At 44.3% G+C, this 12,631-nt stretch overlaps 1 protein-coding gene across 1 annotated transcript in view; it reads right to left on the bottom strand.

The window, feature by feature from the left end:
- The window catches only part of LOC142195302 (merlin-like), a 48,301-nt gene that overhangs the window by 18,432 nt on the left and 17,238 nt on the right, over positions 1 to 12,631 (bottom strand). The window contains exons 5-8 of the mRNA XM_075264948.1: positions 3,163 to 3,246; positions 1,833 to 1,901; positions 955 to 1,037; positions 17 to 92 (exon numbers count right to left, since the gene is read on the bottom strand). Coding sequence (XP_075121049.1) covers positions 17 to 92; positions 955 to 1,037; positions 1,833 to 1,901; positions 3,163 to 3,246 — 312 coding nt within the window. The remainder of the gene's footprint in view (positions 1 to 16; positions 93 to 954; positions 1,038 to 1,832; positions 1,902 to 3,162; positions 3,247 to 12,631) is intronic.

Below are 12,631 nucleotides of genomic sequence, written 5' to 3'. Positions count from 1 at the left end.
GTAATGGGACACTCACTGAAATAGGAAAGTAATTCATGCCGTACATGTCCAAGTCTTGAGCAAGCTTTAAGTAATTTATCTCTGCTTCATCTCTAAAAGATCACAGACAACAAACAAAAGATACATCAAATAAATTAGGTGATATATACAGTGGGTGAAATAAGAATTGAACACATACCCAATTTTCTAAGTAAATATATTTCTAAAGGCGCTATTGACATGAAATTCTCACCAGATGTCAGTAACAACCCATCCAATCCACACAGGCAAATAAATGAAACCATACATGCCCATACATTAAGTAATAGAGGAGTGAGGAGCTTGGGGAAAGATTAGCTTGTGTAGGACCACAGGCATTATTAAGTATTGCATATATAAAATCTTCCCAGATAGTGCCATTACTAGCATGACAATATATAATACAATTGGATGAGGCTTTGTACACACTCCTGAACCTCGTAAGAAGAGTGGCTCAGTAAATTACTCCAGAGGTCCACTCTATGTACTTACCCCCTTGCTCTGAGTAAAGTGCAGAACAAGGTGCAAGCAAATTGGGGCAATTATGCCCAGGAAAAAAAAAAAAAAGAAAGACTAAATTAACACTTTTGAAAGGACAGACATCAAACGTGCGATGGCCCCAGAAAGACTCTGCATGATTTTTAAGTTCCATCGAAAACTCAGGTTCCTTTAAGTAAACAATTGCAGAACACTTTAACTTCACTTTTTCAAAGGCGTTTACTGTGTCATAACACTCTGCAAAAAGTTATCAGAGTCAATTTAAAAACTGCTACATCTCCACACTGGTTATTACAGACATGATAGGTCCATGATGGATTTTATAGACTTTTAATGGGTCCATAAGGTTTTTGGATTTCTACTAGATAAAATAAAATACCAGTTTATTCTGCCCATCAAAAGAGAAAAAAATTTCTACAGGTGTATTCCTTGGCATACCTAGCAATTCCTCTGTGTTCTGCATACCATGCAGTTATTTTCTCCTGCCACATTTCTGATGTCATCTGATATTGTTGGAGAACCTACAGAAACATTTCCTTTTATGTTAGTACAGTCTGTGCACGCAATTTATTAACCCTTAAGTAGTATCATGTTGTCTATCATAATAATATGTGTATGGTAGTGGTGTATGATGGACACCATGATAGTACTTAAGGGTTAATATTGTAAAGCAAAATGCATTCTATAATTACACTGCTTAATAATTGCTATTTTACATTTAGCAGTTTAATAAAGAGGTATTTTACCCTTTATTCTGTACATACTATTACATTTACTGATCTTTAGCTTTTGCTTAAGTTCTGCTTTTCAAAGAAACTGTTCTGGTTGTTGTCAAGATTCACTATGTGGATTCCGCTTTATGTAAGCAATTGGATACATGACGCTACACTATCTAGTGTTTGGTTGGTGTCTATAAGGGCTCATTCACATCTGCGCCTGGGACTCCGTTCTGCAGGTTTCCGTTTCCTGCACAAAACAGGGCAGGAGACAGAAACCTGCCGGCATCTTTCAAACCTTTCATTCGAATGGGTTTGAAAAGTGTCCAGCCGTGAGCGCCGGTGAGCATTTTATACTCTCCGTGGCGAAACCATTTTTTTTTAACCGGACACAGAGTCGGACATGCAGTACTCTGTGTCCGGTTTTAAAAAAACGGTTTCGCCGCAGAGAGCTCTAAACACTCACCGGCGCTCATGGCCGGACTCGGCATGACAGGTTTGCCAAGCGCTGGTGTGAACCCAGCGTCAATAAAAGAAATATGCTGATCTCTGCATTACTGTACTACAACTTACTGTCAACAGTGCGGGGTTAATACTCACACGTTTTGGTAATAGTTCTTCTTGTGATAGAAATCCAGGTTGGTGAATATTGGGATTGTAATCACCATACTTGTGAAAAAAATGTGAAAAATTATTGGTCATATTTATAGATTTACTGATTAAAATTGCAGTATAAAATGAGAACTACCCATACATATCTTACTATAAAGTGAACTGTATATACATAATGCATGTATACAGACCCACATTTATAATTATTCTATGCAACTTTTGGGGTGTAAAAAAGTCACGCAAGGTGGGGGTGGAGTCACCGACCCTGTCAGAATTATTAACATTGGGGCAACATGGTGTTTCAGTGGTTAGCACTGCAGCCTTGCAGCGCTGGAGTCCTGGGTTCAAAACCCATCAGGAACAACATCTGCAAGGAGTGTGTATCTTCTCCCTGTGACTGAGTGGAATTCCTCCCATTCTACAAAGACATACTGATAGGGGAAAAAAATGTACATTGTGATACCTATATGGGGCTCACAATCTACATTAAAAGAAAAAAAAAGAATTATTATCATTTGCACAAGTTTACTGGTGAATTATTTCCGAAAATAATAATAAATCATTATGGGCCTCAGCAAATTATTAAGACCGATGTAAAAAACCACCACTCTTACTAAATCTATCAAATACTAAACATGCAAAGCAATGGGAAAAAATAATTGTACATGACCACTCTTGCATGTACAATGCAAACACTTTCCAGTAGCCTGATACTAAAAAAAAACAAACAAGTCCCTTCACCATAGACAAGCCTGTGAAATTACAAATCACAGAGTTAGGCTGGGTTCACACTGGGTTTTTTGGTCCGAGGCCGCCTCAGGTTCCGGACCAAAAAATGGGTAGCCGCATCTGATTGCCAGTGCACTGCACCAGCATCCAGTCGTGCACCCTGCCCTGGATTAGGCCCAATGAATGAGCCTAGTTGGGAGAAGGAAGTGTCTTCAGGCCGAATTGCGAGGTGAATTGACCTGAAGAATGAGCACGTTGCTTCTTTTTTCTGAGAGCCGAAACAAACGGCTGCTGGAAAAAAAAAACTGACCAGCTCCCATTGATTTTAATGGGAGCCGTCTTTTTGGTCAGGATTTTGGGGTGGATACAGCCTCAAAATCCTGACCAGAAAACCCCGTGTGAACTTACCCTTACACTGCTCTTTATGGGCCTTAAATTTTATAAGGCTCCAACTGAGATAGATGATTGTACAGATACCAGCACCTATGTGAAATATTGGCGTATACTGTGTCTTATATTGATTGTATTCAACATTACTCACTGTAAGGATTCGCCAATGGACTTCATTCATACTAACAAATGTTCTCACCTTGGCTTGGACAGCATATGAAGCCAAAAGAACTGATGCCTCTGCAGAGCAAATTATTTCTTCATCCAGGATCTGTTTTTTAACCTAGTAAAGTATACAGCAGGAAATCTCATGTCAGTCTATCATAATGGCATAAAAATTACTATGTATAACACCAGTACAATATATGTCTTTGTAACCCATTTCTTTTTATTGATCCAATGAATTTAAAACAATGCATTGGACCCCCACTGATTTGTTTCAGATTAGCGGTTTCCCAGAGCATGGAGCTCCCATCAATGTTTACATGCCAGGCGCTGCTCAATCTCCATATTCATAAAAACCGCAGTTGTGAGTACTATAGCGGTATCCCTTTCATGTGTATGAGATACTGCGGCAGCACCTATAATCATTGCTATCAAGAATATGCTTTAGAGAGGAGGTAAGGGGCCCTGATCAAAGTTTACATCGGGTCCCACAAGAAATCAGTTCCAGGGGCAACACGGTGGCTCAGTGGTTAGCATTGCAGCACTGGAGTCCTGGGTCTGAATCCCGCCAGGAACAACATCTGCAAGGAGTTTGTATGTTCTCCCTGTGTTTGCGTGGATTTCCTCCCATTCTACAAAATACATACTGATAGGGGAAAAAAATGTACATTGTGATCTCTATATGGGGCTCACAATTTACATTTTAAAAAAAAAAAAAAAAAAAAGAAATTAGTTCTGCCACTGTGGAAGACACTTTGACCTTTACCCACGTGCTGTGACATTACTACTTTATTATCCCTGGGCAGAGGTAACACTGTACTTATTATTAATTTCATACATATGCTGCTTTATCATCTAACAGGCAGTCCAATAGTTTCTATACTCTTCAATGATGTACTGAATAGATCATGCATTTTATGTCCTGCCATTACTGTTCCACCAATCTCTAAAACAATTGATAAATCAAGTTATTTTTCACTTCCCATTGTGCCCGTAAATAGTTTGTTAAATATATATTTAATATTTTACTGGAAGTTTAAATTAAACATTATGGTCAAGTATTGAAATCCCTATTGCAAATGAACAATAAAAATGCCTCTGAATGAGTAATAAGTTCTGCATGAAGAAGACGCGATCAATTAATCATTAGCTTTCTGAGACGCTAAATTAGTCCACGGTTAACACACACAGATGATATTTCCAGTTTACTGTCAAATATTAGGAAGCATTTTACGGCTCATTAGCAGCTCATGTTCAAGTATAACCAAGGGAATGAAAGCAGAGCCATATAATGGATACAGATACATTCATTAAAAGGTAATTACACTATGTTCATACACCATATCCAGTCTATATAGGACTCTCCCAATCCTCAGAACCTTGCTATATCTGATCAATTCATCCATTAGATAAAATATACACAAGATAATCATAAAATCAACCATTTTCTCTGATTCATGGCTGGACACATTTTTAGGTTTTTGGTGTATGCTATTTTTCCCACAGCACTTTTCATAGAAAGTCCGTATAGGAAAACTCAATAACCCCAGCTGCAGGAGGAATAGACCCTCTGAGTATATACCACAGGGGTAAAGGGGTAGTCCCATCTCAAGGATCCTATCTATACTATTAGCGTATGTAAATTCAAGAGTTTTCCTAAATACATAGCTTTAGCAATGCTGCTTCACGTGCCTGCTATGTGATATTATTCCTCCCATTGTTTACGCAGCATACAGTATCTCTGATAACAAAGGTTTGGAGGAGAAGGCTGAGTTCTATTGCTGCTCTGCGGTCAGAACAATCAGGTCAGTTAATTGCAGTTTGCTGATAATGGCTCGGACAGCTTGCACTATCTCTGTACATAAACACAAAGATAACACTGAGTATACTCCGAGGATATTCTCTTCTCTGCAGCACATTTTTCTCTCCACATCTGTGTAATGTAATATACGTTTACTGTGAATATTATTTGACCTGCATTTATATTTCATTTCTAGTACTGATAATTTTTCATGGTAAAGGAAATGTCTATATCTAGTAAGGTACTTCATAGCGTCCTGTTTATCAAACAAAAAAGAAAGAACACGGCACCGAGCCATTCCTGGTGTAATATCCTCGGGTTACAGAGGGATATTTATTAAAGAAAAAACAGGTGACTGCTCACCTGGTATGGTTGTGTGGGACACAACAACCGATAGATGTCTTAAGCAAAACACCAATATGGCACAAGAGGGCAACTGCTAGTCATCGTCTCAAGGACGTCTGAACAAGTAAGGAAAATGGACCGGCCACACGGGGGACAGGTATAAAAACCAGTGCTCACCCAAGGAATTGAACATCCTGTTCTTTGTCCACCGAGATAGCATTGATATTGTACTTGAGAAAGGGCTTCAAATGCCCTAAACGCATCGTGCTGATTAAAGTTGACTTCCATGTTCAATTCCTTGGGTAAGCGCTGGTTTTTATACCTGTCCCCCGTGTGGCCAGTCCATTTTCCTTACTGTTTATCAAACAGTCGTTGATGCCCACCAGCTTGTGGAAGAATACAGGAATTGAGAAGAAGCAAGCAAATTTGATGAGAAAGAAAATGGGAAAACCCCTTTAATAAACCATCCCTGCCTTCTCTATGGGGAGTATGGCTGCTTCTCACTTCCCGCAGCTACATTATCTTGTCTGCAAGGACGTAACAGTACATTTTTGCAAAGCCATAAACTGACTATCTTTATCTGGAAACATAAGCAGCACAAAAGCCTCAGATATTCTTTATCCCCTTATAACCCTACAAGGAGTACAATGGGGCACATTTATGAAAATGTCTAAACAGCAAACTATCTTCTGTTGCCCTTGGCAGTTAATTACGTCATGGTTTACGCATCCTGTCTCAGTTTCAAAAAGTCATAGGCTGAGATTACAGAGGCATATTTGGTGTTATAATTGTTTTTAGTGCTTGGAAAAACCCCTTTAAGACATTCAGGAGAAAAGAACAAGTTATATAATAAAAATGTATTGCCACTACAAGAGAGAGCTCACTGCTAGGGCCTTTACCACAGGCAAAAAGGTAGGTTTGCACCAGGTCATCTTGCAGCAGCTCCACTTTTAGCTGGATATATATCCTCACAGCATAGTAATTTATTACTGTGTTCAGTGGGAGCTGTATAAATCACTGTCTAGTGACAGAGTACCTTTAACAATATGGCTGTGTAAAGTGAATAGGATCAGGCTCTGAGATGCTATACAAATATATGACAAAAAGAATTAGAACTAAGTAGAACCTCAGCCAATTGGGCTTCTGAGTACAAAGGATGACTGTCCTAGACACTTACAGATTTTAGGGTCCAATCACACAGAGGAAAATGGTGAGGAATTTGATGTGGAATTTCAGCGCTGAAAAAAAGCCTCCCTTTGACTTCAATGGGTTCATTCTTCTGCTAGCAGAAAAAGGAACCCATTTGAAGTCAATGAGATGCTTTTTTTATGTAGATTGGGAGCCCCACATAGAGCTCACAATGTACATTTTTTTTCCCTATCAGTATGTCCTTTTGGAATATGGGATGGAAATCCATGCAAACATGGGGAGAACATACAAACTCCTTGCAGATGGTTTTTTACCCCTTGCAGGATTTGAACACTAGGACCCAGCGTTGCAAGGCTACAGTGCTAACCACTGAGCCACCGTGTGGCCTGAGATGCTTTTTTTTTCAGCGCTGAAATTCCACAACAAATTCCTCACTATTTTCCTCCGTGTGAATGGACCCTTACTGCTACATTCTGCGAACACTGCTTATGGGGCAAATGTTGCTGAGCCTTATGTTAATGGAAAGCTCGCAGATGGCATGGCTTTTAGGTGTGTAGTGCTGGTATCACAGTTTATAGAGAACACACTGCTGGCACTGATAGAGATGATATAGATACCATAGATAGATAGATAGATAGATAGATAGATAGATAGATAGATAGATAGATACTGTAAGATATATGGTAAATGCTAAGACATCAAACTGACATCCTGTATGACTGTCAAAAACAAACTTTGTTCTTTGCCTAATATCCTTCTGTGTCTGGACAAGTTTTTTGCTTCCAGCATTAAGATGATACACTCCCACTTAGAACAAGTCCCAATCTGTTAACTTGTTTCCTTTTCTGGGAATGAGAATAATGAATTTTGTATTATTGCAATGCTACATTTCTAAATCAACTGTAAGCCAATAATACAAAGTGATTGAAATATATGAATTCATAAAGTGTCATTTTAGCTAATGTTTTTTGTTTCAGCCAGATAATTTACTGACTTGGGTGACATAGAGCTGCAATGTTTTCTTCTTTTTATGTGATTCATAAATGTGTCTCATTTCAGGCCAAGCAGTAAGCCATATTCATTTTCATTCCAGATCTAAATTGTGGAAGAAGATGGTTAAAGTGGTTCTTCAGGAAGACTGTGATCGCTTACTTCCTCTGGGGCTTTTAGGCAATTAAGGGTTTGTTAACATCTGCATTTGGTAATCCTTTCAGGGAATCTGCATTGGTACCCCCCCCAAACGGACTACCGAACGCACTGGCAAGCGGTGTGCAGTGAAAGCACACGGACCCCATAGACTATAATGAGGTCTGTGCACTCTCTGTGAGATCTCCGCACGAGTCATGCGGACAGAAAAATAGATTGTGAAGTACTTTTCTGTTTGCATGTTCAGTGCGGATGTCGCGCGGAAAGCACACAGACCCCATTCCCCATACGTCCAACACAGCAGCACAACAGATAGGGTATTCCTGCCCCTGCACGCAATTAGGACAGGTGGAACTTTTGCTCAATCAATAACCTCCCCTATAAGAGGTCACCAGACCTCCCCCTCCACGTGTTTTTTTCTGTCCTGCGGACAGGGACAGGTGGGGGGGGGGAGGCGGTGTCCTCTCCCCCTGCGATTATAGTATGGTTACTTAGCTCTGTAAGGACGTTGTCCTCTCTGCCGGCGAGTGTGGGTTCCCTCCGTGAGCTCGCTGGACTTGTTTGTACGTCTGACCGGGGGGTTTCCTAGGCGCGTGCGCGCACGCCGGTCAGCTTGTTATCGGCAGTGGGGAGGCGCATGCGCAGTGCGCTCTCCCTCTCTCCGGCCTTGTGTCCCTCCGCCCCTGTGTGATGCAGGGTCGGGGGAAGCGTGTGAGTGTTCGTTTGGAGGGGGGGTTTCCCCCCCATGCGGAAGACAGCAGGTAAAGAGGTATATAAATATGGATAAGTGGAAGTATTATTGTTCAGAGAATCCTTCCCCGCCTACCTGGCTGGGCGGGGCAGGGCCTGATCTTCCTCCCCTCTGGGAGGTATTTAAGACTCATTTGCACTGTTACCTGATGCAGTGCAGACGTGGTTTGTGATTGCTGACACATACTGAGGAGAGTGAAAGCCCTTGTAATAGTTTTGAAGGTAGTGGTCGGCCTATGGTTTCCAGCAAGGGGGTGATGGTAAGGCATATTGAAACAAATGTTATTTTCCCTTATAGATGTCTTCTTCATCCTCGGTATCTTAAGGACGTGGGGGAAGGTCGGCGCCTAGGCTCCGGCATTTACCATGCAGGGATTGCAAGACCTCCTTGCCGGATGACTATGACTTTTCCCGCTGCTGCCAGTGCCGGTCTTCACAGCCGGTGGAGTCGCAGATTGGTGAGGCGATGTCATGGGTGAAGGAGTTCGTGAAGGACTCAATGAGGGAGATGAAGGAGTCTATCTCCCACCTAACCAAACGACCACGCTTGGAGCTCCCCTCTGTCCCCTCCCCTAGGGAGGAGGAGTTCCAGGTCCTGGATGAAATCTCCTCAGATGAGGAGTCGGATGGGGCAGGACCATCTTTCTCATTAGAAAGAATGCCGAAATTATTGAAGTTGGTGTGCCCGGATAGAGGCAAGGAAGGGGATCCAAGAGCCCCAAGGGCATTTAAGGTAGAACCTTCAGTCTCAAGATGTATGGAGACGGAGTGGAGAAAGCCGGAGAAATCGTTTCAGATTTCTAAGACGTTTCGTACTCTCTTTCCGGTGGAAGATGCAGAATTTAATCGCTGGGGGCCACCCCCGAGGGTTGACATGGCCGTGTCTAAATTGTCAAGACGTACAGTCTTGCCATCGGATGATGGTTCCAACCTCCAGGAGGCAATGGATAGGCGTGCAGAGGGCTCTCTGCGCCGTATATACACAGCTGCATCAGCACAGGCCTCAGTAGGAATCTCAACAGGGGAAGTGGTCCAGTTTCTTCGTGGAAACATAGAGTCTCTTCGCAGAGATATTGACGCAGGCGTTCCGCGTAACGACCTCCTGATGTTTCTGACCTCCACATCCATGGCTGTTGATTATCTAGCAGAGGCGGCGCTCTACAATGTGAAGATTGCAGCAAAATCCATGGCGTTGGCGACTGCCGCAAGACGCCCACTGTGGCTCAAGCCCTGGAGAGCGGACAATACGTCCAAGTACAATTTATGTGCACTTCCGTACGAACCAGGTAGGCTCTTTGGGAAGGAGCTGGATGTTATTATGGAGGGAATGGCTGACAGCAAGGGGAAGACACTCCCCCAAGATGCCAGAGGTAGACCCGGTCCATCATATAGAGGGAGAGGATTCTCCAGAGGATATGGAGCCAGGGGCTCCTTTCAAAGACGCCCGGGGACCCAGGGCAGAGGAGCAGGTAAACACATCTTTCATGGGGAAGAGAAAAAGAAGTCCGCCTTCTGACGCCAACCCCTCCAGGCTCCCCTCCCGCGTAGACACATCACCCTTACCAGTGGGATGTCGGCTGGCTCATTTCACAGCAGCATGAGGTCGTCTCATTCAGGACCCATGGGTCCTCCAGCTCGTGCAGACGGGCTACGAAATAAAGTTTGTGTCTCTTCCACCCGACAAGTTTGTAAGTACCCGTGTTTTATTCGGTCAGAAGCAGATCCTTCTAGAGAACGCCGTTCAGGAATACCTGGACAAAGGCGCTCTAGAGCCAGTTCCTCTGGCAGAATGGTCGACCGGAGTGTATTCTCCAGTGTTTTTGGTCCCCAAGACATCAGGGGGATGGAGGATGGTGGTCGACCTACGGTCTCTCAACCAGCATGTCCTCAAGTCTCGTTTCCGGATGGAAACTATCAGGTCTGTGATACCATTTCTGCAGCAGGGAGACAGTTTTGTCACCCTGGATCTAAGGGACGCCTATTTGCACGTCCCGATTTTTCCGCCACACAGGAGGTTCTTGAGGATCGCGGTTGTGCTGAACGGTACTCTGTGTCACCTACAGTTCACAGCTCTTCCGTTCGGGATTTCCTCGGCCCCCCACACCTTTACAAAGGTGGTGGCTCCGGTCGTTGCAGCGCTCCGGCTCTAGGGGGTGTTTATTATACCGTACCTAGACGACTGGCTGTTAAAGGCCCACTCAGCAGAGGTTCTCGCTGCCCACTTAAGGACCACAGTTACCTTCCTAGAGGAATTAGGCTGGATGATCAATTGGAGCAAATCAACAATTGTCCCCACCACCACAATCCAGTTCCTGGGATTCATTGTGGATTCTCAGAGGATGGAGATATCTCTTCCTCAGGCTCGGAAGGAGAAGATTTGTCGGGCGGTGCAACATCTGGCGGTCACACGGAAGGTTCAAATAAGAACCGCAATGAAGGTCCTAGGTCTAATGTCAGCAACTGCAGATGCAGTGCCATGGGCGCTATGGCATATGAGGCCACTACAGAGCGAGATCCTCAAGGTCTGGAGCCGCAGCCCCTCAGGGCTGAAGAAGTCTATCCAGTTGACCATCAGTACCTGTCGATCACTACGATGGTGGTCCCAGCTGAAAGACGGGATGTCCAACTGGACCCTGTTGACAACAGATGCCTCCCTTGTCGGATGGGGAGCGCATTTGGGGGAGACCCTGGCACAAGGGACATGGAGCCAATCAGAGATGATCCAGTCATCAAACTGGCGCGAACTGCGGGCAGTGTATCAAGCCCTGCTTTACTTCACCCAGGAGCTTCGCGGCAAGGCGGTAAAGATCAGGTCAGACAACATTACAGTTGTCTTTTATTTGAACAAACAGGGTGGGACTAGGTCCACCTCTCTTCTCAAACTGACGGATCAGATCTTTGCCTGGGCAGAGAGAAACCTAAGCCACCTCAATGCGGTGCATATAAGGGGACACCTGAACGTGCTGGCAGACCAGCTCAGCAGGGGAGAAGCAGTGTCAGGCGAGTGGTCCCTCAACTAAGAAGTGTTTTGGCAACTAACTCGGATGTGGGGTCTCCCCGAGGTGGATCTGATGGCCACCCAATACAATGCCAAGGTGGAGTGGTTCTGTTCCCTCTACCAGGAGGACAACCCCTTGGCAGTAGATGCCCTATCAATACCTTGGAGGTTCAGGCTGGCATACATCTTCCCTCCACTTCCCATGATTTCAAGGTATTGGCCAAGATCAGACAAGACCAGGTGTCGGTGATTGCCATCATCCCGTTCTGGCCGAAGAGGGCATGGTTTACCCACCTCATACAGATGAGTCGAGGGAATTACTGGAGGCTTCCACTTCTTCACAACCTGGTAACCCAAAACAAGCGGCTATGCCAGAACTTGAAGAGGTTCAACCTGACAGCCTGGAGGTTGACCGCACCCTATACGGACATGACAGATTGTCACAGGCCATGAGAACAACTTTGGCCTGTTCGAGGGCAGAATCTACAAATCGGAGTTACTTAAGAATCGTGAGAATTTACCAGCAATGGTGCGCGGAGAAACAGCGCCCATTGACACCGATAGAGTCAATATTGGAGTTCATGCAGAATGGGCTGGAGAAGGGTCTCACCCCAGCAACACTAAAGGTACACGTAGCTGCCCTCTCAGCCGTACTAGGGATCAGATTCTCTCAGAATCCGTTGATAAATCAATTCCTGAAAGGGGCCACCAGGCTCCGACCTTCGGTTCAGGTCCCAGTCCCGCAATGGGACTTAGCCACGGTACTACAGGGGCTTTGTGGGCCTCCTTTTGAACCCCTACAAGATGTGGGGTTGAAGTTTCTTACATACAAAGTGGCGTTTCTGCTAGCCGTCACTTCGGCTAAACGTACAGGGGAATTGCAGGCGCTGGCAGCCTCTGAACCCTATCTGTTGTTTTTCCCAGACAGGGTACAGTTAAGATACCTTCCGGGATTTATACCAAAGGTCCCTTCAGGACAAAATATTAACCATTTAATCACTTTACCTACATTTTTTGCGTCCCCTGCCTCTCTAGAGGAGGAGAGGTGGCATACCCTAGATCTGAAGAGGGCCTTGCAGATCTACCTGGAACGTTCCAGGTCCTTCAGGAAGGCGGAGAACCTGCTAATAAATTTTGCAGGTAGATACAAAGGATGTAGAGCATCCAAAACAACTTTGGCGCAATGGATCAAGGGAGCCATCTCTCTGGCGTTCAATACCCAGGGACTATCGCCGCCTGGGTTTGTGAGGGCTCATTCTACCCGAGCAGTTGCCGCCTCTTGTGCAGAGAGGCATGCAGTCTCTCTGGACCAAA

Source organism: Leptodactylus fuscus, chromosome 2 (assembly GCF_031893055.1).
Source record: "Leptodactylus fuscus isolate aLepFus1 chromosome 2, aLepFus1.hap2, whole genome shotgun sequence".
NCBI lineage: Eukaryota > Metazoa > Chordata > Amphibia > Anura > Leptodactylidae > Leptodactylus > Leptodactylus fuscus.
This window is presented reverse-complemented; position numbering and strand designations above follow the sequence as displayed.